Here is a 26,819-nt window from a genome sequence, read left to right on the forward strand (position 1 = left end):
ATTCCAGTGATGAGGGACTTCAGTTGCGTGGATAGACTAGAGAAGCTGGGGTTGTTCTCCTTAGAGCAGAGAAGATCGAGAGGAGATTTGATAAAGCTGTTCAAAATCATGAGGGGTCTAGACAGAGTAGATAGAGAGAAACTGTTCCCATTGGCAGAAGGCTCGAGAACCAGAGGTGACAGATTCAAGGTGATTGGCAAAAGAACCAAAGGTGACATGAGGAAAAACATTTTTATGCAGCGAGTGGTTAGGATCTGGAATGCACTGCCTGAAAGGGTGGTGGAGGCAGACTCAACCATGGCTTTCAAAAGGAAATTGGATAAGTACTTGAAGGAAAAAAATTTGCGGGGAAAGGGCAGGGGAGTGGGACTAGCTGAAGTGCTCTTGCAGAGAGCCGGCACAGGCTTGATGGGCCGAATAGCCTCCTTTTGTGCTGTAACCATTCTATGATTTGTGAAAATGAGATTTTGACAGTTTTAACTCCAAGGAAGTTGAAGTAATTTTGATAACCCTACACTTTTTAATCCTCATTTCCCCCACCCCCCTCCAAAAGTAACAGTTCTGGGATACTCCCTCGCCTTCACGTGGTCCACCTCCGACTCTTCCCTTCCTTTCCTCAACTTCTCTGTCTCCATTTCTGGGGATAGGCTATTGACCATTCTCCACGAAAAGCCCACTAACTCCCACAGTTACCATGACTACACTTCCTTCCACCCTGCTTCCTGTAAGTACGCTATTCCGTTCCTGTCATTTTAATTCTCCGCCCCACTTCCACTCTGACCTCTCTGTCCTTGGCCTCCTACACGGTGCCAATGAAGCTCAATGTAAACTCGAGGAACAGCACCTCTTTTGATTAGACACGTTACACCCTTCCGGATTCAACACTGAGTTCAACAATTTCAAATCATAACCTCTGCCCCCATTTTTTCGGATGGCAACTGTTGATGATCATTCTGCTATTCCCATTTACACCACTTCCTAGAACATAAAAATTAGGAGCAGAAGGTCATACAACCCCTTAAGCTTGCTTTGCCATTCAATAAGATCATGGCTGATCTTCAACCTCAACTCCACTTTCCCACCTGATCTCCATATCCATCGATTCTCCTAGAGCCCAAAAATCTATCTCAGCTTTGAATATACTCAACGATTCAGCATCAACAGCCCGTGGTGGTAGATAATTCCAAATATTCACAACCCCCTGGGTGAAGAAATTCCTCCTCATCCAAGTCTTAAATGGCTGACCCCTTATCCTGAGACTATGCCCCCGAGGTCTGGGGGGAAAATTTGGGTTGCTTTGTGCCTCCCGTTAGCACCCCTGGGGGTGCTAATGGGGCACAAAGCCCCTAGCACCTGGGTGCGGCGCCACTAATGCCTCCCGCGAAATTCAGCGGGAGGTTAGCAGCGGCAATTGCCGGTAGCGCCCCACGCATCCGCCGATGATGTCATTGCCATGCGCAACACCCCAGCCGCAAAATTTGGTCGTGCCCCCTGACCTACCGCTGGATGATATGTCCAACAGGGTCAGGGTGCTGTTTTAGCGGCTGCGGTAGCGCAAATAAAAGAGCAGGTGCCGGGCGGCCATTTTTTTTGGACCGCCTGCCAGCACCTGCCCCCTTTTTTATGCGGGGTGTCGGCTGCATACGGTCAGTGGAATGCCGGGCTCTTTTCCCAGCACCCCACTCCCTGGTGGTCCAGCAGGGCCCTGGTGTGCACAGCGCTAGGCCCCTCCCCTTTAATCGGGGGGGGGTGGGGAAGGCCTGCAATACCGTGGCGCTGTTACATGTAGCACCGCAATATTCAATGGTAGCGCCCCAGGAAGGCGGGGGAGCGCTTCCAGTAGCCCTGTACAATTGTAGCAAGGCAAGACTTCCTTACTCTTGTACTCCAACCCCCTTGCAATAAAGGCCAACATGCCATTTGCCTTCCGAGATCCATATTTTGTTTCTTATTTGTCCCATTAACATCTCCTTTTGCCTTGTACCATTATCCCTTTTGTCATTTAATCTCTCCTGCCTTCCACCCTATCACATACCTTCCCTTTTGTTTCTTTCCCCCTCTCCCCTTTCCCTGACACCGTACTTGCTTAAACTGTGTTACAGCTGTGAGGAGGAATGATATGTTAGAAGGATCATCAAATGAGGCCATATGGGTTGAACTGAAGAACAAAAAAGGGGCAATCACACCGCTGGGAGTGTACTATAGACCCCCAAATAATCAGAGGGAGATAGAAGAGCAAATATGTAGGCAAATTTCTGAGAAGTGCAAAAACAATTGGGCAGTAATAGGGGATTTCAACTACCCTAAGATTAACTGGGATCAAATCTGTATAAAACATAGAGGGTGCAGAATTCTTAAAATGCATTCAGGAGAACTTTGTTAGCCAGTGCGTAGCAAGCCCAACAAGAGTGGGGGTGGTTCTGGACATAGTTTTAGGGAATGAAGCTGGGCAGGTGGAAGGGGTATCAGTGGGAGAGCATTTTGGTGATAGCGATCATAATTCAGTTAGATTTAGCGTAGTTATGGAAAGGACAAAGATAGACCAGGAGTAAAAGTTCCCAATTGGGGAAAGGCCAATTTTACTAAGCTGAGATGTGATTTAGCAAAAGTGGACCAGGAGGGTCAATGAGGATAGCCTATTTGATGTAGTCTACATGGATTTTAGCAAGGCTTTTGACAAGGTTCCACATGGCAAGACTGGTCAGAAAAGTAAAAGCCCGTGGGATCGAAGGGAAAGTGGCAAGTTTGATCCAAAATTGGCTCAGTGGCAGGAAGCAAAGGGTAATGGTCAACTGGTGTTTTTGTGACTGCTGTTTCCAGTGGGGTTCTGCAGGTCCTTTGTTTTTTGTGGTATATATATTAATGATTTAGACATCAATGTAGGGGGTGTGATTAAGAAGTTTGCAGATGATATGAAAATTGGCCGTGTGGTTGATAGTGAGGAAGAAAGCTGTAGACTGCAGGAAGATAGTAATGGACTGGTCATGTGGGCAGATAAGGGGCAAATGGAATTCAATCCGAAGAAGTATGAGGTAATGTATTTGGGGAGGGCTAACAAGGTAAGGGAATACACAGTAAATGGTAGGATACTGAGAAGCGTAGAGGAACAAAGGGATCTCGGAGTGCATGTCCACAGATCCCTGACATTAGCAGGGCAGGTAGATAAGGTGGTTAAGAAGGCATACGGGATACTTTCTTTTATTAGCCGAGGCATTGAAAATAAGAGCAGGGAGGATATGCTAGAACTGTATAAAACACTAGTTAGGCCACAACTAGAGTACTGCACACAGTTCTGGTCACATTACAGGAAAGATGTGATTGCACTAGAGGGTACAGAGGAGATTTACGAGGATGTTGCAAGACTGGAGAATTGTAGCTATGAGGAAAGATTGGATAGGCTGGGGTTGTTTTCTTTGGAACAGAGGAGGCCGACGGGAAACTTAATTGGAGTGTATAAAATTATGAGGGGCCTAGATTGAGTGGATAGGAAGGACCCATTTCCCTTAGCAGAGAGGTCAATAACCAGGGGGCATAGATTTAAAGTAATTGATAGAAGGATTTCAGGGCAGTTGAGAACTTTTTTCACCCAGAGGGTGGTCAGGGTCTGGAACTCACTGCCTGAAAGGGTGGAAGAGGCAAAAGTCCTCATCACATTAAAAAAGTCCTTGGATATGCACTTGAAGTGCTGTAACCTACGGACCAAGAGCGGGAAAATGGGATTAGGTTGGATAGCTCTTTTTTGGCCGATAGACACGATGGGCCGAATGGCCACTTTCTATGCTGTAAACTTCTATGATACATCTCTAACTTTTTCCAGTTCTGACGAAAGGTTGACCTGAAACGTTAACTCTGTTTCTATCTCCACAGATGCTGCCTGACCTGAGTATTACCAGCATTTTCTGTTTTTAGTTCTGGGATATTGTCTTAATAAGTCGTTCCAAATGGCACAGGCTTCATGAGGGTTCTACTACAGAGGGCAGGATCTTCTCTTTCACCTTTGAAAGGGAGAAATTCTAAGCAATTGGACTGTTACCCTTAGCAGTAGAAACCACATTGTCTGCTGGGAAGTCTTAACAAGACATCCAATGCTAAATGGAGAAAATCTTCCAGTTCATCCTCACTCAAGTCTTTCAATCCAGAGATTCCTGCTATATTAATATTTAACGCAGACTTATAGAAAAGAATAGACTTAAAATGCAGGTGTATTCAGGGTTTGTATGGTAGATGTTGCAATTCACATTTGCATTGCTTTTAACTCTGCTGTGCTAATTTACATAACAGACTCTTGAACCCAAGTACTCCTGACATTTTTAATCTGGGAGACAAGTAACTGTGATATCAGCCTAAATAATTCCTTGGGGTTAAGATAGTCATCTCAAGGACACAATAGTGCAGCAAATCTGAACAGACAAAACAGGGAAGAATGTTCATAGCAGAAGTGGGAGGGGACATTTATCTGATATCAGATTTATCCAGAAATTGCTGGAAACACTCGGCAAGTCAGGCAGTGTCTGTAAAGAAAGACATTGACATTTCAGACAGTCTTCATTGGAACAGTTCTGAGGAAGGGGCTATGCCTGAGACTGTTACAGATGCTGCCTGACTTGCTGAGTGTTTTCAGCATTTTGTTTTTGTTTTAGATTTCCAACAGACTTTGTCTGATTTAACTTATGTACAGGAAACTTTGTGCTATCCGGCACCGACGGGACCGAGCTGTTGCCGTCCCATCAAAACTGCCGGACAAACCAGCGCTAATGTTGAAACATACGGAGATTTTGAGCTCCGTATCTGGCAACAAACCCTGTTGCTTACAGCTTCTAAACAGTCGGCCGTACCTTGCAAGCATCTCTGTAGCTTAGCAACAGCTTCAGCGAGACCTTGCAGAGCCTGACTGGTAAAAAAAAAGCAACGAAAAGAAAAAACGGCTCCTGATTTTTGCCAGTGGCTCGAGCATTCCGGACAGTTAACCTCCGGATAAACCAAAGTTTCCTGTACTTCTGTTTTGATGGGTTGTTCTTAGTAAAAGATGAATTGGTAGCTTTAGCTTTACCTAAACGGTCTGACAGGAGGGTGCTTAAAAAGGTGTTCACTGTGGCATGCTACTCTTGCATACACAAGGTCAAGTTTCGGTTCTTACGATGTGCAGGCTTGCCCAGGGAAGCTGACTTTTGCTTTTAGCATAAATAGCAAGTATTGGGAAGTGGTGCATCTTCAATCACAGAAAGAAATGGGAACTGAGTAGCCAAGTCATTCTCTGAAAGATGCTGAAATCGCTGGAGGCAAGCTCATTTGGATATTGTTACCTCTAGACTTGACTATTCCAATGCACTCTGGTCGGCCTCCCACTTTCTACCCTCCGTAAACTTGAGGTCATCCAAAACTCTGCTGCCCATGTCCTAACTCACCCCAAGTCCCCTTCACCCATCACTGTGCTCGCTGACCTATATTGGCTCCTGGTTAAGCAACACCTCAACTTTAAAATTCTCATCCTCGTTTTCAAATCCATCCTTGGCCTTGCCCCTCCCTATCTCTAATCTCCTCCAGACCCACAACTCTCCGTGGTATCGGCACTCCTCTAATTCTGGCCTCTTGAGCATCCCTGATTTTAATCGCTTCTCCATTGGTGGCTGTGCCTTCAGCTGCCAAGGCACAAAGCTCTGGAATTCCCTTCCTAAACATCTCTGCCTCTCTTTCCTCCTTTAAGACACTCCTTAAAACCTACCTCTTTGACCAAGCTTTAGATCATCTGCTCTAACATCTCATGTGGCTCGGTGTCAAAGTTTGTTTGATAACGCTCGTGAAGCGCCTTGGGGGATGTTTTACTACATTAAAGGCGCTATAGAAATATAAGTTGTTAAATTTCAGGCTTCTGCTGACTTGGCAATTAGATTTCTCAAGATACTCTATATTGGTCTCGAACTCAAGCTGAAAAGGGGAGGGCTGAGAACTTATTGTAGGCATTACAAAAACAGGCTCTACAGCCAGGACGCTCCCAGTTGCCAGTGGCAAGACAGAAGGGGAGGAATCCTTTCTGGGGTGAACCTGAGGATGTTGCCCGTTAATTTGGTCTGCAGTGAGCTGATGTGAATTATAATCCATGAAAGACTTGATGCTGGGCCATCTGTTGATTTTTCGTGGGAAATGTGATTAGATATTTGGAGCCAAACCTTGTGGAATGTCAAATCAATGGTGACCAGATGATCTTCAGGCTTTTGTACAGCTAAAATGGTCGGGACTGAAGCCTCAATTCACCACAGTGACACAGTTTTGTAAAACTATTCCTAGTTTAGAAATTTACTGAAATAACAACAGAAAATGCTGGAAAAACTCAGCAGGTCAGACAACATCCGTGGAGAGAAATTTGAGTTGACGTTTCGGGTCGAACCCTTCTTCAAAACTGGAAAGAAAAGAAACCAGATCGAAGGCAGGGCTGCGATCGGACAAAAAAAGTGAAAGAAACAAAAGAGCTAGACGAGATGGTAATAGGCTGAGATTAGGTGTAAAGTGTACTGGCAGGGCAAGAGATAGCTGCCAGGTGTGAGAGAGAAACAAAAGGAAAGGGGGGGGGGGGGGGGCGGTGGAAAGGAGTGGAAAAACTACAAGAAAAAATGTGTAATAGGGGCCGAGGTTATCATCTGAAATTGTTGAACTCGATATTGAGTCCAAAAGGCTGCAGAGTGCCTAATCGGAAGATGAGGTGCTGTTCCTCGAGTTTACGTTGCGCTTCCGTGGAACAATACAAGAGGCCAAGGACGGTGAGGTCCGAGTGGGAACGGAGCGGTGAATTAAAATGACAGGCGACCGGAAGCTCGGGGTCACCCTTACGGACTGAACGGAGGTGTTCCGCAAAGCGGTCACCCAATCTGCGTTTGGTCTCCCCAATGTAGAGGAGACCGCATCGTGAGCAGCGAATACAGTATACTAGATTGCGAGAAGTACAAGTAATTTACTGCATGTAAAAGCACCTTGCATTTTGATTTGATCCAAATGTACACCGTATACCTCAAGCAGAATGAACGTGTCAACACAATTCAGAATTGGTTATTTATTGAATGTAACTTTTAATTCAATTGATCTAATTAATACATGATTGCTATCAATTTAAATTCTAAGCAGCATGCTGATGAAAATCAACACAATAAATCAATTTATAAGTTTTAAATAAGCACTATTTAAAAAGTATTAAATTAAAATCAACCTGTTTTATGCGATAAACCTAAAAACAGATCTTTAAAACAGATTATCTGGTAATTTATCTCATTACTGTACGTGGGACCTTGCTGCGTGCGTGCAAATTGATTGCTGTGTTTCCTACATTACAACAGTAACTATACTTAAAGTACTTAATTGGCTGTTAAGCATTTTGGGACATCCTGAGGTTGTGAAAGTCGCTATATAAATGCAAGTCCCTGTTTACTTTAAAATCTGATTTAATCTTTGTCGGGATTTAAAAACTTTGGATAGCTTGAATAAATTTTCTAATGTGGAAGCATAACAGGGATTCGCACCCGTTTTTCAGTACATTCACATTCCTCTTTTCCTGGGCGCCCCGACTGAGTTTCAGATGTTGCCTTTCCTTTCTCTTGGCACGCGTCACAACAGGCTACAAAGCCCTTTTCTCGACAGTGAACACAGGACAAAACAAGCTGACAGCAATAAGAAGTGCTGCAGAGTCTGTATTCATCCCAGGGGACACCACAATATCTGCACTCTGGAGAGGAAAAACAAAGGGTTAGTTTCATAAGCATTAGGTCCACAAAGGCAGCATCATTTAAACATGAATAACACACTAATTATAAACACTAATGAACATGCTGAAATCTGTGCTAAAACCATCTGTGCATTGGTTGAGTTGGAGATTGAACGACTCGGAAGTTAATGCTGAAGGAGACTGTACGAGTCCCAGCGGACAACGGCACCTTTTCCCAACTAAGTGAGGCTATGCGGAATGCTGCTCAGTCGGCTGCATCTTTCTGGGAATGCTTCAGTGTGTGTGTCCCGGCCAACATTCCTCCCTCAACCAACACCACCAAAAACACATCTTCATTTCATGAGAGCTTGCTGTGTGCAAATTAGTTGCAGTTTTCACCTACACAACAGCAGTGACTGCATTTCAAAAGTAATTGACTGGTTGTAAAGTAAATAATTCAGAAGGAATTCTTTATCCAGAGAGTGGTGAGAATGTGGAACTCACTACCACAGGGATTGGTTGAAGCAAATAGTATAGATGTATTTAAGGGGCGGTTAGATAAGCATATGAGGGAGAAGGGAATAGCGAGTTATGCTGACAGAGTTAGATGAGGAAAGACAGGAGGAGGCTCGAGTGGAGCATAAACACCGGCATGGACTGGTTGGACCAAATGGCTTGTTTCTGTGCTGGGGAATTTAAATTCAATTAAATAAATCTGGAATAAAAAGCTTGTATCAGTAATAGTGACCATGAAACTACTGGACTGTCGTAAAAACCCATCTGGTTCACTAATGTCCTTTAACGTCCTTACCTGGTCTGGCCTATACGTGACTCCAGAAGCACAGCAATGTGGTTGACTCTTAACTGCCCTCCGAAATGGCCTAGCCAGCCACTCAGTTGTATTCAAGAAGGCAGCTCACCACCACCTTCTCGAGGGCAATAAATGCTGGCCTTGCTGGCGGCGTCCATATCTCGTGAATGAATAAAAAAATAGAGCTGGAGTTCTCGCTGTGTTTGAAGAATTTTACTGGACTGGGACATTCGCGTCAGTAGTAGTCAGCAATGTTCCCTTTAAGCTGCGTTGCTGTGCAGCGCTCCAGGGAACCCGCGCAGCCGGCTTTTCAATGCAAAAACTATGCATACACGATATTTTGAAGGGGCCGCCATGTATCATTTGATGAGATGGCATTGGTAACCTTCATGCCAGAAATTCTGTCAAGAACTCAAAACTACATTCAGCTTTCTAAACCACTTTATAGGGTTGCCACAGATTGCCTACCACTGCAAATATTCTACTTTACAACAGAAAAAATGTTAAGCAAAACCCTTTTTACTCTGTATTGGTAGCAGCAACCTTGTGTTATTTATACAGTGTCACCCGATAGTAAACAGAACTGAACTCTGAATTAGTGTTGGGGTTGATGTTGCTGAAGGCTTCAGATGAGCTTTATCTGTGAGTCCTATTTGGAGGTAGAGTTGGGAAGATGAGCATGGTATCGATCAGCCAGTTTTTATTTTGTTTTGATTTAAATTAGTAAAATTAAACAAAAATTTTCTATGCTGATGCTCAGCCCAATGACCTTAAGTAATAACTGTTCTGCAGCCTGCAGTTTACACTGTTGAACATATGTATTGTGACATACAGTGCTAAAAGGCCCACCCAGTGATTTATCATCTTGACAATCCCACATACAGGAAACTTTGGTTTATCCGGAGGTTGTATGTCCGGAATACTCGATCTAACGGCAAAAATCAGGAGCCGTTTTCTGTAAGCTTTTTTAGATCTCGTTCTTTTTTTCTCCCAGTCAGCCACTGCAAGGTCTGTAGCTATAGCAACAGCTTCAGCTACAGACGCTTGCAGCTGCCTCTTTAGAAGCTGTTGCTAAGCAACAGTGTTTGTTGTCAGATACGGAGATGAAAACCTCCGTATGCTTCAACATTAACTTTGTATGTCCAGCAGTTTTGATAGATCGGCAACACGCCGGTCCCGTCGGTGCCGGATATCACAAAGTTTCCTGTAATACAAAGATAGCATTTGTATATTATTCTACTTGGGAGGAGGTTTTATATACTTAAAACAGCATTCAGCTTCAAAATGGCAACTAAATAGGAACAGGAGTAAGCCGTTTAGCCCCTCGAGCCCGTTCTGCCATTAAATTAGATCTTGGCTGATATGCACCTCAACTTTACCTGCCTTTGATCCATATCCATTGACACCCTTACCTAACAAAAACCTTTGGATCTCAGTTTTGAAAATTTAAATTGACCTAATGTCCACAGCCTTTTGGGGGACAGAATTCCAGATTTCCACTACCCTGTGTGGGGAAAAAGTGCTTCCTGAATGGCCTCTCTCTAATTTTATGATTGTGGCCCCCTGTTCTGGATTCCCCTAATGACATCAAGAATCACTAATACACAACAATGCATTCACAGTTTATCTGCTGCAGAGAAACTTACCTGAAATAATGTCATCGTTTACAGAAATGGCATAGCGATCGTCAAACACAAACAGCTTTCCCCTGTAAAAACCACTTGGGAACTGCTCAAGGTATTTGTGAATTCCACCCTTGAGTTGGTAAATTTCCTTACATACATTCTGAAGTGCAAAAATGAAGAAGTATTCAACAAATGAATTGAGAACATGCTCACTGTTAAATATCAGTGGGGGATGATGGAAAGTGTGCTAACGCAGGAGTGTTCTCTCTTTGAGGGCTGCTTAGGTACGTACAATAGGGTCATATACATATACAAGGGTAAGTACAGGGCTCCTGCCTGACCAGTGAGGAGCCGCATTCAGAGGGACCGTGGGGGAGAGGGCCAGGATTACAGCATTGTGCCTCTCTCTGAGTGCAGCACTCCACGAGGAGGGTTTGAGAGTTCTAAATCCCATAAAGTTTAAAATCAATGTTTTCATTAATTTGAACATATTTCAAGCAGACGATGCTAAAACAGGATTAGGATTAATTCACCAATGAGGCAATGGCATGAAGAATAACCCTTTACACATCCCATGGAATTCATAAATAGGGCAATCCTGTGAGCAAGAAATCTAAGCACCAACAGAAGTGAGCTGCTTCAGCTTCATGGGCTGGATTGTGAGAGCCCAAAGCCCACAGTCTTACTTTAATGTATCAATAATAACATGGCCAGAACACAGGAAGAAAGTATCAGTTAAGCCTATAGTCCATTACACAGTAACAAAACATTATCCACGGAAAGACTAATTAGATTGAGTCTGGGATAGAATTAAATTGTTTTCACAGTCTTAATTACTTTTACCACTAATGTATAACTGTGCATGTGTGAACCGTATTGACACTTGGTTAGTTTTAATGAAGAGCTTCACTAAAGATTATCCACAGAGGAGCTCTGAAAATACACATATCTTAAAAATTACATGGAGCTGATCTCCATGCAAGTGCTTTATCAGTAGTTACAGATTTAGCTTTTCCATTAATAGGTAAAATTAGTGAATCACCCTAGACATCAGTAATTTAATTTCACAAGTGCAGAAATGTACAGCAAATTAATCATGCAGGCTTGACGCTCCATGTAATGTTCCCATGCCATTAATGATTATCTCACCGTTGACCTCAGATAGGCCGAGCCTCGTTCACAGCGGATTCCTCCTGTACAATACATAAGGACTTGCTTGTCCTTAAAACATTCCAAATTTGTATCTACATAATCTGGAAAGTAGCTGAATTTCCGGATATTGGGAGCAAGGCAGTGTTGAAAATTTCCCTAAACAACACAAAACAACTATAATTCAGTAAACAAATCTTAAGAGTACAAGATTTATAAAACAAATACATATTCTGTCATCGTTCAATAAAAAGCTGGCGTTAGAGTTCAGTGCAACACAAGAATTTTTATTCATTAAACAACTATCTACTGTAAACCAATCAGCAAGCTGAAGATATTGACCCTGAATTTGCGGTTTCAGTCATACTGCCTTTGAAATTGACTGCAAGTTCGGGATTTCCGCATGCGCTAAATCCCGAACTTGCGATCCGTCAAGTTCTGAATAGAAAGATGATCCGCTGCGACTTTCAAATCCTCATTGCTGGGGAAAAGTTGGGCTAATTGCACATCAAATATGCAGGAAAATTTTATGGCTGGTGCAAACAGGCACAGGAACCTGTTTGTACAGCGTAAGGGGAGAAGAGATGAGAAAATTGTATAATCATTTAAAAAGAACACATAAAAGAACCTACCAAGCTGCTGTAAAGGCTCAGTTTGAGGATGAGATCTTTTTAATCTTTTTTAATCTTGGAGTCTTCCAGTAAATAACTGTACTTACTCCAAAGTATTCCCTGTGCTTTTTAAAGCCAAGTATTGTATTTGTCAAAAAATACAACTATCACACCGTTTAATTTACAAGTTGTAACTACATAATAATACACGGGGCATTCTATGTTTCCTGATTGGCTAGTGAAAGGAGCACCACCCCACGTAATCCCAGGTACACTTACACACAACGGTGCACCCCTGGGATCCGTGGCCCACTAGGCTGCGCACAATTCCGCAGCGTTTCAAAGCAAGTTTTTGCTTGGGGCTTCGCAGCAGTAAGTGTGGATTTCGTTCGGAGGTCGGTGGCGTACTCCTTAGCTACACCGCCGACTGCAATTTCAGGGCCATCGTATATTCATGGCACTTCTCAGTACAATACAACGCCAATTTTGAATGTGAGGAATGCACGGTTTCTTACCACAATCTTCATTGCTTATGCACATAAGCCAGGATGCATCCCACTTCATCTCTGTGCTCATTCTAACCAGTTTTATTAAGCTGAATTGCCTGTTCCCTCCATGCCTGTATAATAGCTACCTACCTGGCTAACCCAACCCAGGTCATTAGTGAATTTTGGCTCAGTTGACAGCACTTTCACCTCTTGAGTCAGAGGATTCAGTTCAGCCCCGTTCCAGGATTGAACATAATCTTAGCTGACACTCCAGTGCAGTACTGAGGAAGTGATGCATTATCAGAGGTGCACTCTTTCCAACGAAACATTAATCAAGGGCTTGTCTATCTGTTCAAATGGGTGTAAAATATACCACTTTATCATTTGAAGAGGAGCAAGGAGTTCTCTGGTGTTCAGGCTAATATTCCTCGCTCAATTAACACTACTAAAACTGATTAGCTAGTTATTCATCTCATTGCTGTTTATGAAATCTCGTTGTGTGCAAATTGGCTGCCACATTTGCCTACAAAACAGCAATGACTACAGTTCAAAAGTAATTCACCGGCTGCGAAATATGATGCCCTGAGGATGTGAAAGACACTATAGAAACACAAGCCCTTTTTCCTTTGTGAAAGGACTCCAAATTTTTGATCTTGGAGTGTAGGAATTTCGAGGGTGTTCCAACTTCACTTTAAGCAACAGAAATGATCTCCCCTCCTACCATTTCAGCAGGCTCCCACAGAAGAATTGGTGACATCGCCAGTTACAATTTTTCTCCAAAGTGTCAGTACTTTTGGGTCTGAATGAGAGATATTGCGCTCCACGGATCTTACAGGAAAAATAACAGCGTGTTAACGCCGCATGCCATTATTAATGTGCAAATTGGCCAGCAAATTCAGGGGATTACGAGATACATCATGAATCATAGAAGTTTACGGCACAGAAGGAGGCCATTCGGCCCATCCTATCTGTGCCGGGACGAAAAAGAGCTATCCAGCCTAATCCCACTTCCCAGCTCTTGGTCCGTAGCCTTGTAGGTTGCAGCACTTCAAGTGCATATTCAAGTAATTTTTAAATGCGATGAGGGTTTCTGCCTCTACCACCCTTTCAGGCAGTGAGTTCCAGACCCCCATCATCCTCTGGGTGAAAAAGATTCTCAACTCCCCTCTAATGCTTCTACCAATTATTTTAAATCTATGGCCCCTGGTAATTGACCTCTCTGCTAAGGTAAATAGGTCCTTCCTATCCACTCTATATTGGCCCCTCATAATTTTATACACCTCAATTAAATCTCCCCTCAGCATCCTCTGTAGCCAGAGAGGATTGGAAAATGATGATCAGAGCCTCTGCTATTTCCTCCCTTGATTCTTTTAACAGCCTGGCGATTTCATCCGGGCTTGGCGATTTATCTACTTTCATAGATGCTAAACCCCTTAATATTTCCTCTCTCACTATGTTTATCTCATCTAATATTTCACACTCCTCCTCCTTAACTACAATGTCCGCATCGTCCCTCTCTTTTGTGAAAACAGATGCAAAGTGTTCATTAAGAACCATATCCACATCCTTTGCCTTTACATAGGTTAACTTTTTGGTCTAATAGGCCCTACTCTTTCCATAGTTATGCTCTTGCTCTTAATGTATTTATAAAACATCTTTGGATTTTTCTTGATTTTACTTGCCCTCCCTTTGCTTTCCCAATTTCCTTTTTAATTTCACCCCTGCACTTTCTACACACCTCCAGGCTTTCTGCAGTATTGAGCTCTCAGTATCTGACAAAAGCTTTCCTTTTTTCCCCCCTTATCCTACCCTGTATGCTCCAGATTTGGGAGTCCTACTCTTTTTCTTTGTGGGAACATATTTTCTCTGAACCCTCACTATCTTCTCCTCGAGTGCTTCCCACTGCTCTGACTCTGATTTACCTTCGAGTAGCTGTTTCCAGTCCACTTTTACTAAATCACATCGCAGCTTAGTAAAATTGGCCTTTCCCCAATTGAGAACTTTTACTCCTGGTTTATCTTTATCCTTTTCCATAACTAGGCTAAATCTAACTGAATTATGATCGCTATCACCATAATGCTCTCCCACTGATTCCCCTTCTATCTGCCTAGCTTCATTCTGTAAAACCAAGTCCAGAACCACCCCTTCTCTTGTTGGGCTTGCTACATATTGGCTAAAATAGTTCTCCTGAATGCATTTCAAGAATTCTGCACCCTCCATACCTTTTACACGATTTCCCCCCAGTTAATATTAGGGTAGTTGAAATCCACTATTATTACTGCCCTATTGTTTTGGCACTTTTCAGAAATTTGCCTACATATTTGCTCTTTTGTCTCACTTTGACTATTTGGAGGTCTATAGTACACTCCCAGCAGTGTGACTGCCCCTTTTTTGTTCTTCAGTTCAACCCTTATGGCCTCATTTGATGATCCTTCTAACATAGCATCCCTCCTCACAACAGAAATAGTTTCTTTAACCAATAGTGTGTCCACCCCACCCCGTCTTTTTTATCCCCCTCTCTATCTCGTCTGAAAACCCTATAACTAGGAATGTTGAGCTGCCAATCCTGCCCTACTTTAAACCATGTTTCAGTAATAGCTATATGATGTGTCTATCTGTGCCCTCAGCTCATCTGCCTTATTCAGTAGACTCCTTGCATTAAAGTATATGCCATTAAGCACTGTCAAACTCCTTTGTTGTCTATTTTCTAGCCTTTGTTTCCTCTGCCTTCCAAACTCACTTACTAATTTTCTGCTTTCCATTTCCAGTTTTGCTTCTCTCCCGTCTGAATCTATGCTCAGGTTCGCAATCCCCTGCCAAGCTAGTTTAAACCCTCCCCAACAGCACTGGCAAACCCCCCCACGAGGATATTGGTCCCGGCCCTGTTGAGATGCAACCCATCCAGCTTGTACAGGTCCCACCTCCCCCAGAAGTGGTCCCAATACCCTCCCTCCTGCCACACATTCATCTGCTCTATCCTCATATTTCTATATACTCACTAGCGCATGGCATCGGGAGTAATCCGGAGATTACTACCTTTGAGGTCCTGCTCTTTCCTAGCTCCCTAAAATCTGCCTGCAGGACCTCATCCCTCTTTCTACCTATGCCATTGGTACCAATATGGACCACGACCTCTGGCTGTTTACCCTCCCCCTCAGAATGTCCTGCAGCCACTCAGTGACATCCTTGACCCCGACAACATACCATCCTGGAGTCATGTCCGCAGCCGCAGAAACGCCTGTTTGTTCCTCTAACTATTGAATCTCCTATCACTATTGCTTTCCTGACCTTCCTCCACCCCCCCTATGGCTGAGCCACCCATGGTGCCGTGGACTTGGCTCTGGCTGTACTCCCCGGAGGAACCATAGCCCTCACCAGTAATATCGGTTAGAGAACGAGATGCACTCGGGACTCCTGCACTACCTCCTCGTCTGTCTGGTGGTCACCCATTCCCTCTCTGCCTGCACACTCCAAGCTGTGGGTGACCACCTCCTGAAATGTGCTCTCCACGCTTTATACTCTCGGGGCCGCGCTCTCTCCCCCACCGCTTTATACTCTTGGGGCCACTCTCTCCCGCCATTTTTTTACTCTAAGTACTTTATCTGTTACCCACCAATACGCTCGCTCTGTAGCAGTGACGACACTTTTTAATTTCTTTCTCAGATTTCGGTGTTCTGCTTGCACTCTCACTGACTGTCTGCCGCTGGTTCTCCCGCTTTCAGCTGTTGTCCTCTCGCACTGTTTCCCCGCAGGCTCGCTCTCTCTGACTCTCTGGCGCTGGCATTCCTGCTTTTATGAGCTGCGAATCTACAGAACTTGCTGGTCGATTTATGCCGCCCTTGCTTTCCACAAACGGCATCTCGCCTTAAACCTCCCCATAATTCTTAAGAACTTGTTGGATTCGCACAATAAAAATGTCCATTAAACTTGCCGCAGAAAGCTAGGGCTGGAGTTAACAGTGTACGTACCTTTTTAACAACGTGATTATTGTTAATGCAATGCCAATCAACCTCTCTGGTCCAGAAAGGGAACAATTTAAACTGTTCAGTCTCATTCCTGCATGTAGCAAATTCTTCCAGATTTAAAAAATTCCAAATTTTATTTTTTTTTCTTACTTTTCCTTTCCATCTCTTTTTTCTCTCTCTCTTAATACAATCTTTCTTTCCCTCACTCTATTTCTTTTTCTGTACCTGATTTGACTCTAATTCACCCTCTTTCTTGGTCGTTCCTGTTTCTTTCTCAATCCTTAAATCTAATTGGTTAAGGAGATAGACTGTTGGTTCCGCCGTTCACTAAGAAGCCACACTATGAAGAAGTTACGGCGCTAATTTTTTTCTAGATGAAGGGTACAGGAAAAAGTCGAACACCACGTGCAGCATGATGTGCCGCTCCAGCAAGATCTGGCACATTATCTTTCAACATGACTCCTAATTGGTTTAATCCTGCCACTTATGCCCTTGTAGTTTGATGTCGAGTCTTAAAAATATAATTTTTTCCCTTTGTATCCTTGCTTCGCTCCCCCTTGGCATACTCCAATTTTTGATGTGCAAATCAAAAATTCCAAAAAAAGAAGTTTTTTTTTAAATAGAGAGAAGCCACATTTCACATTACTGCTCTGACTTAGTTACCCTTTCAAACGGGAAACAGGTATTCTAACTAACACCACAAAAGCCCGCATCAACCTGCTTCAAATCATTACTTTCCAACCCAACACCCGAGTGACGTGCCAGCCTTTGTTTATTGCGCTAATTTTCTTCCCATCTCAAGATGTTGAGTCCTGTGGGGGTACAATTTCACTGGTTGTAGATCCATCTCCAGCGCCTTGCTCAAGTGGCTATTCTTCACGCATAACTCTGGACACCAAGTGGTGGCAGGCTATTTGATTGTGGCGGCATCAATCAGGCATGATCCTGTCCTCACCTGATGCCCACACAAGCACATGTTCCAGTAGGGGTCACATGAAGTATAATCCTGGCAGATTTTACACACTGAAGCCAATTATAGCACACCTAACACCCTGGTTGAGATCAGCTAACTGAGCACGAAGTTGGGCTCTCTGGCATGTGCAACTCAGTTACACACTGACTATACCAAATGAGCCATTGGGAAAGTTGCACCCCAATTTGTTTTTTAGTCCACTAGCAGCTACCCAAACTAGGCACAGAAAAAATATGTTGGCACGAATTAGGCGATCATTTTTTAATCATCTGGAGAAAGCATGCTTAACACAACAGATATGTACAGAAGTTACAAGCAATATTCCCTTTAATTCTTTTTGGGTGAGTGGCCCCTTTAACAGGCTGCGCGGTCCATTCACCGGCAGGACAGACCCACCAGAAGTGGCGGCACAGTGGTATACAGTCGGGAGGGAGTGGCCCTGCGAGTCCTCAACATTGACTCCGGATGTCATGAAGTCTCATGGCTTCAGGTCAAACATGGGAAAGGAAACCTGCTGCTGATTACCACCTACCGCCCTCCCTCAGCTAATGAACCAGTACTCCTCCATGCTGAACACCACTTGGAGGAAGTACTGAGGGTAGCAAGGGCACAGAATGTACTCTGGGTGGGGGACTTCAATGTCCATCACCAAGAGTGGCTCGGTAGCACCACTACTGGCTGAGCTAGCCGAGTCCTGAAGGACGTAGTCGCCAGACTGGGCCCGTGGCAGGTGGTGAGAGAACCAACATGAGGGGAAAAACCTATTTGACCTCATCCTCACTAATCTACCTCTTGCAGATGCATCTGTCCATGACAGTATTGGTAGCAATGACCACCGCACAGTCATTGTGGAGACGAAGTCCCGTCTTTACACTGAGGACACCCTCCATCGTGTTGTGTGGCACTACCACCGTGCTAAATGGGATAGATTCAGAACAGATCTAGCAGCTCAAAACTGGGCATCCATGAGGCGTTGTGGGCCATCAGCAGCAGCAGAATTGTATTCTATCACAATCTGTAACCTGATGGCCCGGCACATCCCTCGCTCTACCATAACCATCAAGCCAGGGGACCAACCCTGGTTCAATAAGGAGTGCAGAAGAGCATGCCAGGAGCAGCACCAGGTGTACCTAAAAATGAGGTGCCAACCTGGGGAAGCTGCAACACAGGATTACATGCATGCTAAACAGTGGAAGCAGCATGGTGCAGACAGGGCGAAGTGATCCCACAACCAACGATCAGATCAAAGCTCTGCAGTTCTGCCACATCTAGTTGTGAATGGTGGTGCACAATTAAACTAATGGGAGGATGAGGCTCCATGAACATCCCCATCCTCAATGATGGTGGAGCTCACCACGTGACTGCAAAAGGTAAGGCTGAAGCGTTTGTAACCATCTTCAGCCAGAAGTGCCGAGTGGATGATTCATATTGGCCTCCTCCCGAGGTCCCCACCATTACAAAAGCCAGTCTTCAGCCAATTCGATTCATTCCACATGATATCAAGCAACAGCTGAGCGCACTGGAGACAACAAAGGCTTTGGGCCCCGACAACATCCTGGCTATCATGCTGAAGACGTGCTCCAGAACTAGCCGCGCTTCTAGCCAAGCTGTTCCATTTCAGCTACAACACTGGCATCTACCCAAAGTGGAAAATTGCCCAGGTATGTCCTGTCCACAAAATGCAGGACAAATCCAATCGAGCCAATAACTGCCCCATCAGTCTACTCTCAATCATCAGCAAAGAGATGGAAGTTCTTCGGCAGTGCTATCAAGTGACACTTACTCACCAATATCCTGCTCACTGATGCTCAATTTGGGTTCCACCAGAACCACTCGGCTCCAGACCTCGACAAAAGAGCTGAATTCCAGAGGTGAGGTGAGAGTGACTGCCCTTGACATCAAGGCAGCATTTAACTGAGTGCGGCATGAAGGAGCCCTAGTAAAATTGAAATCAATTGGAATCGGGGCAAGCTCTCCACTGGCTGGAGTCATACCTAGCACAAAGGAAGATGGTTGTGGTTGTTGGAGGGCAATCATCACAGCCCCAGGACATCGCTGCAGGAGTTCCTCAGGGCAGTGTTCTGGGCCCAACCATCTTCAGCTGCTTCATCAATGACCTTCCCTCCATCATAAATTCTGAAGTGGGGATGTTTGCTGTTGATTGCAGTGTTCAGTTCTATTCGCAACTCAGAGTCATAACAGCACAGAAGGAGGCCATTTGGCCCATCGAGTCCGTGCCGGCTCTCTGTAGAGCAATCCAGTCAGTCCCATTCTCCGCTCTATCCCTGCAAGTTTATTTCCCTCAAGTGCCTATCCAGCCTCTCCTTGAAAACATTGAGTGTCTCCCCTTCCACCACTTCCGTCGGCCGCGTAAAAAAGTTTTTCCCTCACGTCTCCTCTGTATCTCTTGCAAAAAACCTTAAATCTGTGTCCCCTAGTCCTTGTACCATCAACTAGTGGGAACAGCCTTTCCCCATCTAGCCTATCCAAACCCGTCATAATCTTGTACACCTCTATCAAATCACCCCTCAACCTCCTTTGCTCTAATGAAAACAAATCCAGTTTCTCCAGCCTGTCCTTGTAGCTAAGATCCCCCATCCCCGGAACCATTCTGGTAAATCTCCTCTGCACCCTCTCAAGGGACTTCACCTCCTTCCTAAAGTGTGGTGACCAGAACTGGACGCAATACTCCAGTTGTGGCCTAACCAGCGCTTTATAAAGGTTCAGCATAACTTCTTTACTTTTGTACTCAATACCTCTATTTATGAAGCCCAAGATCCCGTATGCTTTGTTAACCACTCTCTCAATATGTCCTGCCACCTTCAGGGACCTATGCACATTAACTCCCAGGTCCCACTGTCCCTGCACAATCTTTAAAACTGTGCCATTAAGTGTATATTGCCTCTCCCTGTTCCTTCTGCCAAAATGCATCACCTCACACTTCTCTGTATTAACTCCTCAGATAATGAAGCGGTCCATGTCCGCATGCAGCAAGACTTGAATGACATTCAGGCTTGGGCTGATTAAGTGGCAAATAACATTCGCGCAACACAAGTGCCAATGATTATCTCCAACAAGACAGAGTCTAACCATCGCCCCTTGACATTAAACGGCATTTCCATCGCCGAATCCCCCACAATCAACATCCAAACAGCTATTATAGTTATTCCTCAGCCATTTATCAATCCAAAAAGTCTGTACAGGATACAAGTAGCAAAGCTTTATAAAAACCTTACACTACCCGTAGCACATTCTTCAAGGGGTATAATTTTCTGGAACCATGCATGCAGAAGGTCCAGCACAAAATTAACCATTCCCTACAGAGCCAATGTTATTGCAAAGCCCTGGCTTGCCATGGCAATCCAGCATAAGCACTTCTAGATTACTGGTGCATTGAGCAACCAACCACTGAGCAATTACATAAGACGTCTGACCTTGCACTCAGTATACTGCCCAATATTAAAAGAAAACATACTTGTGCTCTCAAACTCAGTAACTGACTGCAACATAAAAATCATCCGAGTAAAAACTCACTATTTTGCTCTCATAGAAGTTCCTGCAGTCCAGCAGAATGGTGTCTTTTCGAATTTGGGCATTGTTGGACAATGCTTCCACTTTTCTGTGAAATTCTTCGGGAGTTAAATGAATTCCTACAATACCATATGCAAAATGAGCAAAAAAGCAATCAAGTTGTAGTTGCGAATAACATTAACATTGCCACAACAACAAAATTCAAATCAAACATGCATTCAGTTATACAAGATCCATAAAAATGCCAGAAAGATCTAGTTCTCTATCTAAATAAAGCCAGTGTTTATTCAAGATCCTGTTCGAATACCAAAAACACTCTGGTACTCAAAATATTACCCTTTTAAGTTAATAAAAGTGGCACAAATTGTAAATGAACTGCAGTGCCATTTATGAACATATTTTTAGTTACTACAATGTACCAGCACCCAACCCTATGCTTCACTTACCTGCATCTTTATAAGAAACCTTCTCAGGATCCACACCCATGGGAACAACCTCTTTAAAAACTCCAACTCGCAGGTCTCGGAAACAGTGGGCTCCTCCTGCACTCCGCTTAGCCAAAAATATTTATTTAAGAATTGTTTTGTAGGTATCAGAGATATGCAGTGTGAATGGTTTTACACAACAATGCACGGAGTGCGATAACATTACATTTTGGATTGACCAGAACTGAATAAAACCCGACATAAAACAAACAGCGAGTATGGAAAAATAAAAAATATCAGAGATTGGGAAGATGTAATCTAAACTCTGTGTTAAGAAAGTGGCTTCAAATTACAAACTAAACTATTCTTGTTCACATAATAAACTTGTTAGCAAAATTGAAGCCCATGGGATTAAAATGGCAGTGGCTGCGTGGATACAAAATTGGCTAAGGGACAGAAAGCAGAGAGTAGCGGTGAACGGTTGTTTTTCAGACTTGAGGTAAGTGTGCACTGGTGTCCCCCAGGGGTTGGTGTGGGACCACTACTCTTTGATATATATTAATGACCTGGACTTGGGTATACAGGGCATAATTTCAAAATCTGCAGATGACATGAAACTTGGAAATGTAGTAAACAGTGAGGAGGATAGTAACAAACTTCAGGAGGACATAGACAGACTGGTGAATTGGGCAGACACATGGCAGATGAAATTTAACGGAGGGTTGTGTGAAGTGATTCATTTTGGTAGGAAGAATAAGGAGAGGCAATATAATCTAAATGGTACAATTTTAAAGGGGGTGCAGGAACAGAGAGACCTGGGGGTGTACGTGCACAAGTCTTTGAAGGTGGCAGGACAGGTTGAGAAGGCTGTTAAAATGCATACAGGATCCTTGGCTTTACAAATAGAGGCATAGAGTACAAAGGCAAGGAAGTTATGCTAAACCTTGATAAAACAATGGTTAGGCCCCAGCTGGAGTCTTGTGGCCAATTCTGGGTACCACATTTGAGGAAGGATGTCAAGGCCTTTAGAAGGGTGAAGAAAAGATTTACTAAAATGGTACCAGGGATGAAAGACTTCAGTTACATGGAGAGACGAGAGAAATTGGGGTTGCTTTCCTTAGAGCATACAAGGTTAAGGGTAGATTTGATAGAGGTGTTCAAAATCTTGAAGGGTTTTGAAGGAGAAACTGTTTCCAGTGGCAGAAGGGTTGGTAACCAGAGGATACAGATTTAAGGTAATTGGCAAAAGAACTAGAGGTGACATGAGGAAGAAAAATGTACACAGCAAGTTATGATGATCTAGCATGCGCTGCCTGAAAGGGTGGTGGAAGTAGATTTAATAACTTTCAAAAGGGAATTGAATAATTACTTGAAAAGGAAAAAATTGCTGGGCTATGGAGAAAGAGCAGGGGAGTGGGACTGACTGTATAGCTCTTTCAAAGAGCCAGCACAGGCACGATGGACCGAATGGCCTCCTTCAGTGCTGTATCATGATGATATCATAATCCCTTAATCAGGTGTCTATCTCACACACAGAGATTAATAAGGCCATAAAAAAAGCAAACAAAGCATTGGGGTTCATTTTTAAAGGGATAGAATTGAAAAGCACAGAAGTTATGTTAAACTTGTATGGAACCTTGGTTAGACCACACCTATGAATACTGTACATAGTTCTGGGCTCCATATTATAGAAAGGATATAGAGGTACTGTAGAAGGTACAAACATGATGTACAAGGACAATATCAGAACTGAGAGGTTATACCCATCAGGAACGATTGAACAGGCTGGGGTTCTTTTCTCAGAAGGCTGAGGGGGGTGACCTGATAGAGATCCTAAAGATTATGATAGGGCAGATGTAGAGAAGATGCTTCCACTTGTGGGGAGACCAAAACTAGGGGCCATAAACACAAGGTAGTCACTAATAAATCCAATAGGGAATTGAAGAGAAAATGGAGTTCGCTACAAGGAGTAGTTGAGACAAACAGCACAGATACATTTAAGGGGAAGCTAAACGCACGAGGGACAAAGGAATAGAAGGTTATGCTAATAGGGTTAGACGAAGAGGAGCGGGCGGAGGCTTGTATGGACCATAAACACTGAGCCGAATGGCCTGTTTCTGTGTTGTACATTCTATGTAACCTACATAGCACACATATTTCTAAATTGTTCAATATGCACATGCATCAATCGCACATATCATGCAGATTATAAATAGAGGGTCGCGGATGACACAAAACCTTTGCGCTCAAGTGGTACGACCCCTCTCCCAACACCACCCCCCACCCCGGGTTGCGAAGGGGTGGAAAGTTTCCGATAAATTTCCAGAAATTTTCCATGGGAAGTTTAGCTTGGGAATTTTGCCCAAAAAAGCACATGCTAGCATAATATTGGTTTTTTTTGTATTTCTTTCATTTTTTTCCCCACAGGTCCTCTCTTTAAAATTACTAACAGAGATAGAATCTTAATTATTAAGGAATTTCTTAATCAATATATGTTTATCTTCTTACTTGGTTTGTTTTAATAATTACAAGTTTTGTGTGTGACTGTGAACAAGTGTGTCCTGATTGGTTGGCTGAGCGATTAGCTCCCTCTATTGGTGATGTAGTATCGTGCGTGCACAGGTCATGCTTCCATCACATGGAGCATCAGGAAAAATTTACTCACCCTGTTACAATCGTGCTGATCGACCGCAGTTCGACACAGAGATGAATGTCCTTTATTTCTCTGCATAGAACAATGCCACGTTTACTGTCGGATGCGTGGAAGCATTTTACCCCAGGCATTAAAGATGGAAAGACTGTGTACATGTAAAGAATGCCCCAAAGATGCAGCAGCATTTATCCAAATGCAACAACTTCACTCAAAGCTCACAGCAGTCAGCCCAGAGTTCCTCTGCTTCCATTCAAGAAGATGATGGTTCACATTCAGCATCAGGCTCCTTATTATCAGCAACTCCTGGCCCACTTGGAAGGTTCTTTGATACAATGGATAACCATAGCCAGAAGAATGCAGATGAGTGCCTTGCTCGAGCTGTATATGCGACAGGCTCACCCCTCATGCTCACAGCCAATGTGTACTGGAAGAGATTTTTCAATGTTATTCGCCCTGCGTACTGTCCTCCCACCAGACATGCTTCGTCTACTTATTTGCTGGAGGCCGAGTATAACAGTGTCCAAGGAAAGTTCAAAGAAACGATAGAGATGGCAGATTGTGTTGCAGTTATCTCAGATGGGTGGTCAAATGTACGAGGGGAGGGCATCATAAACTACATTGTCTCCACTCCTCTCCCAGTGTTCTTCAAGAGCACAGACATGAAGGACAACAGACACACAGGCACATACATTGCTGATGAGCTGAAAGCAGTCATCAATGATCTTGGATCACAAAAGGTCTTTGCAGTAGTTACTGACAATGCTGCGAATATGAAGGCTGCTTGGGCTCAAGTGGAGGAGGCCTACCCTCATATTACGTCTATTGGGTGCGCAGCTCATGGGCTCAACCTGCTCCTCAAGGACATCATGGGTTTGAGAACCATGGAAACACTGTACAAGAGAGCCAAGCAAGTTGTTAAGTATGTCAGGGGAAAACAGGTAGTTGCAGCAACCTACAACTCCAAGCAAACGACAAAGAACAAGAACACCACACTGAAGCTGCCCAGCAACATTAGATGGGGTGGCGTTGTCATAATGTACAACAGCCTTCTGGAGGGTAAGGAGTCACTGCAAGAAATGGCAATATCCCAGTCTGGGGATATGGAAACCACCATCAAGAAAATACTGCTGGATGATGTGTTTTGGGAGAGAGTGGTTAGCAGCCTTAAACTACTCTCACCGGTAGCATCTGCAATTGCTCAGATTGAAGGAGATGACGCTGTCTTGTCAGATGTTCTCAGGCTTTTTGCTGATTTAAAAGAACAAATCAGCATTGCCCTACCCACATCCCTGCTGCTCAAAGCAGAGGAGAAGGCAATTGTTCAATTCATACAGACGCGTCAAGAATTTTGTGTCAAGCCGATTCATGCTGCAGCATACATGCTGGACCCAAAGCATGTTGGGAGACCAATACTTTCTGGAGAACAGATCAACAGCGCTTAGTGTGATTTCTACCCTCTCACACCATCTCAATCTGGATGTGGGCAAAGTTCTGGGAAGTCGGGCAAAGTTCTCTACCAAGCAAGGTCTTTGGAATGGGGATGGGATATGGGAATCATGCAAGCATATCAGTGCACATACCTGGTGGAAGGGACTTTGTGCATCTGAGGCCCTGTCACTCATTGCATCGGTGATACTCCAAATCCCACCTTGATCAGCGGCCTCTGAACGAAACTGGGCACTTTTTGGGAATATGCATACAAAGATGCGCAACAGGCTGACTAACAAGAGAGTGGAGAAACTGGTGGCTATCCGGGCGAATCTACAACTTATTGAGCCAGATACAGAAGTGTCCACCACACAGCTAGACAGTGACACAGAGGAGGAAATGGACACGTTAGAGCCAGAGTCAGAGAATCAGGAGGAGCAATGATGAGTAGAAGACTCAGAAGACTCATGAGTAGAAGATTCAAAGGGACAAAATAAGGACAAATTACAGGCTAAATAAGCTGACGCTCTTTTTATTTTATTTTAGATGGGTCTTTTTTGTGGGGGTTCAATAAAGTTCAAAATTATAACCTAAATAAAGTTTTGAAAGCCTGTTTTTATTTGTATGGAACAGTTTGTCTATTTTGATGACAAAGATAATATAAGGGTCAGAGACAAAAACCATCAGTGTGCGAAAAAACTCAAAATTCCCATAAATTCCCATGGAAAGTTTCCTCTTTTAAAAATTCCTGTAATTTTGCAACCCTACCCCCACCCATTATGCTCCTTCTCTAGGGACTACACCGTGGCATGGTGGGAAGGCTTGCATGCTCCAACAAAGCTCCACAGAAAGTGAAGGGTACAGATGCTAAGAAATGGACATTTTATTTTTGTCACTCAGCAACGACAGCAACTTCTTTCAGGTCAGATACAGCATGGGTCAATATACCGTGATGCTCCCTCTACACTCTCACAACATGCCTCAACACTAAGCCTTTCCACCATCTACAAGGCACAGGTCAGGACTGTGATGGAATACTCTCCACTTGCCTGGATGAGTGCCGCTCCAACAACACTCAAGAAGCTCAACACCATCCAGGACAAAGCAGACTGCCTGATTGGCACCCCATCCACTGCCTTAAACATTCACTCCCTCCGCCACCAGCGCACCGTGTCTGCAGTGTGTACCATCTACAAGATGCAGTGCAGCAACTCGCCAAGGCTTCTTCGACAGCACCCCCCAAACCCACAACCCTCTACCACCTAGGACAAGTGCAGCGGGCGCATGGGAACACCACCACCTGAAAGTTGCCCTCCAAGTCACACACCATCCTGACTTGGAAATTTATCGCCGTTCCTTCATCGTCACTGGGTCAAAATCCTGGAACTCACTAACAGCACTGTGGCAGTACCTTCACCTCACAAACTGCAGCGGTTCAAGGCGGCAGCTCACCATCACTTTCGCAAGGGA

At 44.0% G+C, this 26,819-nt stretch overlaps 1 protein-coding gene across 1 annotated transcript in view; it reads right to left on the minus strand.

Annotated features, from left to right (window-relative positions):
* Positions 1-7,014: 7,014 nt before the first annotated feature.
* tstd2 (thiosulfate sulfurtransferase like domain containing 2) overlaps positions 7,015-26,819 on the minus strand; it is a 33,028-nt gene continuing 13,223 nt past the window's right edge. Inside the window, exons 5-9 of the mRNA XM_085983904.1 lie at positions 21,290-21,395; positions 20,847-20,962; positions 11,276-11,434; positions 10,148-10,286; positions 7,015-7,711 (exon numbers count right to left, since the gene is read on the minus strand). Coding sequence (XP_085840030.1) covers positions 7,479-7,711; positions 10,148-10,286; positions 11,276-11,434; positions 20,847-20,962; positions 21,290-21,395 — 753 coding nt within the window. The 3' untranslated portion in view covers positions 7,015-7,478. The remainder of the gene's footprint in view (positions 7,712-10,147; positions 10,287-11,275; positions 11,435-20,846; positions 20,963-21,289; positions 21,396-26,819) is intronic.

Source organism: Somniosus microcephalus, chromosome 1 (genome assembly GCF_052327205.1).
Source record: "Somniosus microcephalus isolate GS21.2 chromosome 1, FLI_Smic_1.0, whole genome shotgun sequence".
NCBI lineage: Eukaryota > Metazoa > Chordata > Chondrichthyes > Squaliformes > Somniosidae > Somniosus > Somniosus microcephalus.